This window comes from Poecilia latipinna, unplaced genomic scaffold, assembly GCF_001443285.1.
Source record: "Poecilia latipinna isolate Pla-1442-1.1 unplaced genomic scaffold, P_latipinna-1.0 Scaffold43, whole genome shotgun sequence".
In the NCBI taxonomy this organism is placed as follows: domain Eukaryota; kingdom Metazoa; phylum Chordata; class Actinopteri; order Cyprinodontiformes; family Poeciliidae; genus Poecilia; species Poecilia latipinna.
The window spans coordinates 222697-228075 of record NW_015112659.1 but is presented as its reverse complement, the minus strand read 5'-3'; the positions used below and the strand labels follow the sequence as shown (position 1 = coordinate 228075).

At 40.8% G+C, this 5379-nt stretch overlaps 1 protein-coding gene across 2 annotated transcripts in view; it reads right to left on the bottom strand.

Moving 5' to 3' along the window:
- The window catches only part of LOC106957535 (synapse differentiation-inducing gene protein 1-like), a 17403-nt gene extending 12513 nt beyond the window's left edge, over positions 1 to 4890 (bottom strand). Inside the window, exons 1-2 of one of the 2 annotated variants that reach the window (XM_015048919.1) lie at positions 4332 to 4890; positions 783 to 1318 (exon numbers count right to left, since the gene is read on the bottom strand). In XM_015048919.1, the coding sequence (XP_014904405.1) occupies positions 783 to 1256 (474 nt within the window). In that variant the 5' untranslated portion in view covers positions 1257 to 1318; positions 4332 to 4890. The remainder of the gene's footprint in view (positions 1 to 782; positions 1319 to 4331) is intronic. The other variant, XM_015048926.1, reaches the window with a different exon arrangement.
- Positions 4891 to 5379: the final 489 nt, after the last annotated feature.

Here is a 5379-nt window from a genome sequence, read left to right as displayed (position 1 = left end):
CCCTAATTAATTTTGAAATCAAAAAACATTTATAAAAAAATCCCGGGGAAACCCCCCCCCCCCCAAAAAAAAAACAAAAAAAAAAAAACAGCATGTTTCACATTCAAATACAAAGATTTGCTCCAGTTTAAAAAAGTAGAACCTTAGGCAGTGGTTCTGTTGATATGCGTACTCTCTAAGGAACTCGCCTCAGTTTGGATTTTGAAGCCAGGCACCATCTACACTTCTAAAATTTGAATTAAAACTTTTGGTTTAAAAAAAAAAAAAAAAAAAAAAAAAAGCAAATCTGGGGGAGCATGGTCCATCACTTTAGTCATTATCCCTGACTGCTCTGGGCTGCCACTGGGTCTTTTTCCTCATTCAGCCATACTTATCTTTAGTTTGGATGTAAATTGTTGCTGGCAGTAACTTTGTTGATATTCCTCTTTTTATCTGCCTCGCTATTCCAAATCAAAATGCTTTTAGACACATTATTTTCTCTGCCCCTGAGGCAGATGTCCATCCGACTTGAATTTGGTCCTGGTTCTTCTCCCTTCCTGTTTCAAGTGCGGTTTGATATTTTATGAGCTAGAGTTATAGAACGGGTCCTACTGAGCTGAAAAGTTTTTCACTACACTCGAATTAACTTGACTTTTGACTTTGAGCAGAAATGAGTTTGATTACAACTTGAACCGGGTTGCATTTAAATGTTTCATTTTTTAAAATTTTTGTGCTTTTTGATAAATTTAGGTTGTGCTAATTACTGAAATAACAACCAAATCAAGCTAATACATGAGGAAAACCTTTGTAGGGATGCAAAGAGGATTTTCTTTGGTGTGATCCCAGACCTCGTACTCGGGACACTGCTCCTCCTCCACCTCGTATGACACCGTCTGGATCTTCAGGTCCTTCTCTCCCTGCAGGCTGATGTCCACAGTGTTTTCTGAGGAAACCCCATATGAAACAGTATCTTTACTCTCTGTGAAAGTGGTCTCAAAGCTCTCGTTTTTAGAGTCCTTGCTGTGAAGGCTGACGTCGTCCTTGAACAGGATGAAGTTGGGCCTGTAAAAAGCCTCCACAGCCAGATGGAGAGAGGTGGCGTCCAAGAATTGGGGAGTCTTGTGCTTCCCGCTGGTCCCAGTGTAGTAATAATCGATCAGGCTGTCCTGGTATGGCTGGTTTGAGTAGTCACACTGGTAGCCCTGGTAGTCGTTCTGAACCGCATGCCTGCTGGTTTTGTCCAGCAGGGGGTTTTGAAGCTCGCTGAGGCTCTCCATGATTGATGGGCTGCTTTAAAATCTCGAGGTTGGAGTCCAAAGAATCTCTGTCAGTGTTGTAGCTGTGAAAAGAGAAAAAAAAAACAAACAAAAAACAAACAAACACATCAAGCAAATATAGTTTCTAAGAAAAATGACAACGGTAGCTTTTCACTGTGGCACATTCTTTTTAAATTAGGCGCAGCATTGCAGGGTAGTTCAAGCCACGCATTCTGGTTTAGGTATTTTAAAGGAATTCAGTGCAGGAAATGTTTCATTTTATTGGCAACTGACATTCCTCTCACAAGCTTGCAGCAGACAGAGCCATGAAATCACCATCTGCTGTATGTTCTACTGTTGCATCACTTGCCCACAGTTTCATACAAACATGTCAGGAAAAAAAAATCCTTCAAATGTGTCACGCTTGGTTTTACTGAAAACTGGGGGAAGTGAGGTAGGTGCTTCTGAATTTGGTCTCATGATTCAATTTATCTTTCTGATATTCTCACAATCCCATGGGTTAAATGAGGAAAAAATGGTTAAAGGGACAATTCAGGATTTTTTTTTTCTGTTCTGTTAAAAGAAGCTAAATCTCTCTTGGCAGCCTAATGTAGCATATAAATCCATATAAGTTCATTCAAAAAGCTGGACTTAACCGCTAGACCAAAGATGACCTCTAATATCTTAAAACGACTCCAACAATTGTCATCTTGTTTGCAGTGGGAGGTTAACAACACAGAAGACACAGATTATTTACAAGGCAAACTGAGGTAGGAGGCAATGAGCCACCAATTATCTTTCTGTTGAAGCAGCATAACCTGTTTACCGTCAGATGTCTGAGAAAATGATCTTTGGTTTAATAAAACTGTTCAAATTGTTCAGAATTCTTGTACAAAAAACTCAGACGTCGAACCAGAAAAAAAACAAACAAAAAAATAAAATACTGTCTTTCTCGCCAACATGTGCACATCACACTTGCAAAGTCTGCACTACTTGGCTTGTTATGAAGGTATTTTGCACTTTAAAGTCTCATCTCACTGCTGTTTCACTCGTGAGTTCAACTTCCAATCCAACTTCATCCTCTTCACTCTGTACAATTACTGGCTGTGAAACATTTCTGACCAAATGGTGTTACTGGGGAAGGTCAGTTACAGTTTTGTTGCATAACAACATTTACAATAAATACAGTAGTAGCACTTTCTTCTTGTCAGATTACAGGAAATAAGCTTCTGAGTACTGAAACACGTTGCTGAAAATATGCTAATGGAGGATAAGCAATTTCATAGCACATTTGTGATTTTTACATAACTTCACAGATACTTTATCAGGAAATAGTCCTTCCGTTCTGGAAGATTATTGATGATGCACAGCCTCCAACCTCTACCTCCCATGTAAATGATTGTCAGTCCACTGCAGACAGGAAGATAATTAAAATATTCTCACTGTAGTGTTCACATAAACCACTGTGAAGTCTTTAGGAGTGTTTTAAAACACCAGATCTCCACTTTCAGTCTTGTCCCTTCGCGTCTCACACTGGCTGTTTACTGGAGACGCCAAAAGATAATCTGCTGCATGCAATACAGTAAACGGATTCCGCCTTCACATGGTGCCGTTAAACTCAGGGTAATAGACTTACTCTGAGTTTAATGACGCCATGTGAATGTGAAATCGGTCTTGCAAAACACTCTCCAGTTGATGCCAGTTAGTGAATACGTCTAAGCTTTTGTTATGAGTCCAGAAAATAAAAGTATGTGCTTTACACTGAACACTTTTATTTATGTTTAACACTCTCATTTTGTATTACAAAAGGAAGTAGTTATTGAATTATGTTAACACATTTAGCAATGGAGGATTTTCTGACCCCTGGTAGTCTCAGATTGTTTCTGTAGGATACTTTTAGGGATTTTGAGTGAAACTAAATGGCTAAGGCCAAGACAGAAAAAAAGAAAACCATTGTGATAATACCTCAATGACTAAATGTTAGCTGCTAATGAGGCTTCTGACGTTTTAGTCATTCTGTATCATATTAGTGAAAAAAGGAGCATTTAAATCCAAATCATGTCACGTAACCCAATGCTGGGCAACTCGAACAAAAAAAAAAAAAAAAAAAAAGCCTTAAATCCTGAACTAAAAACAGAATTGCATCTAGAGAACAAAACAAAAAGAGTGAGAAAAGGCAGTCACTAAGGCAACAAGTCTGTCAGTAAGATGGTGGGCAATCTGGGCATGTCCTGATTTGAGTACGCAAATGTTGTGCTTTGTGTAGCAAGTGCAGCGCCAATGCGCCAGATCGTCCTAAATCTAGCAAATCCATCTCTCATGGTTTGATTAATAATAAAATTAGATCACATCCAGTGAGGCAGCTGCACTGAATTAGCTGAAAACTGGAAAACAAGGTCCCTCTGACAAAAAAAGAAAAAAAAAAAAGAAAAGAAAACTGTACAAGGCTTGATTTATCAGACAGACGTTGAGGGGCGGAGATGACCTGCAGATCTGCAGGAGACCTTTGAAACCTCTGACCCCAAGAGAGCCAAAGCTCAGGCTGCCACGCTGGATTTCACAGCTGTTTGCTGTGGAGATGCATGACTAATGTGAACTGAATCTGAGCCCAGAGTCACACAAACACAAGCACACAGAAGCCTCAGAATCAATATCTACAACAATGTGTCCATCCTCACAAGCCTCTGAGGATGAGCCACAGTCCAGATAAGGGATTCCATTACACAGTACATTAGACAAGGAAAACCACATCACACATCCAGGAATAAGTGCACTTGAGTGAGGGCTCCGACTTCAGAATTACTGATGATGCCTGTTTTTGTTTGACCACAGCAGTTTTCCTCCTCTCCTCGAAATGCACGCAACTATAAATATACACTTCCCCACAATTGCGTGACATTGCGTGGCTTCACTTAAAAGTGCTGAACTGAATGTATTGAGCAAAAATTTAATATTTTTCACATTTTCTTTGTTCATTTTTTTGTGCAGATTCATGTCTTTCTGTAAAAATCACACACACACCCCCACACACACACATAAAAGCACATAGGAACATTGTTGGTATACTAAACATGCCCGATTGCATCGTTATCTTACCTGTCGGAGAAAATCCCGCCGCTGATTTTCTCAGCATCGTTCTTCGGCGCAGCTGAACCGATGGAGAGGGAGGGACGAACCCACCATCCTCTACTTCAGATTACGGCCAGTTTTGGAGGAAATGATCGTTCCGGTGCTATACATCCGTGCGGACGAGGAGGCTTTTCCGTGGAGTTGGCGCGCGGTGTCCTGCATGTCATGGCACCACTGCTGCGTCTGGTTGGTAGATTTTACGCACGGTCTATCTGTCTGAGCTCCAAGCAACTCCGACGGAGGGCGATCCGACTCCGGCTGAGTGGCCGGCTGTGGGCGGCGCGGTGTAAACTCTACTGTTGACTTCACGTTTTACAAACTTGCTCGCTTGGGCGTCTTCCTCGGTTTATGGGTCTGACATGCCTGCTGGGGGATTTTTACGCACCCCCGCGCCCAATGGTTCCGGTTGCATAAGCTGAAAGTCCTTTATTGGCTCCTGAGATAGCCACTTGTGCCTGTTTTTGATCATATGAGCCACTTGTGTTGATTTCTTTCACAATCTGCTTGAGTGTTATTCATCCCCACTGAGAACGCCCACTATGTGAGAGAGCCACACAAAACATAAAGCTCCATCACTCCTCTGCATCCTTCTCTTTATTCACACGTAAGACTTTGAAATTGATTCTAAACACAGTGAGGCATTAAACCATTGTTGGAGTGATTTCATATTTGTATGTGATTAAAGTTTTCAAAACATCTTGTTCATTTATTGTGAGGCTGCCACTATGAATGTATTCTTTTCTCTTGAGCTTTTAATAACATGCGGCAATTTATCATGGCAAACACTGTTTACATAACACACAGGGCTATGCATATGCATACATACAAACATGTTTATGTCCCTTGAATGTCTTAACATTTATAACCACTAACTTCAATTAGTGCATAACTGTTAAACTAAAGGAAGACGCTTTATGGGTTTAAATATTTTTAGAAATAAAAATCTAAACTGGCGACCTGTCCAGGGTGTATCCTGCCCTCTCGCCTGTTGACAGCTGGAGATGGGCACCAGCAC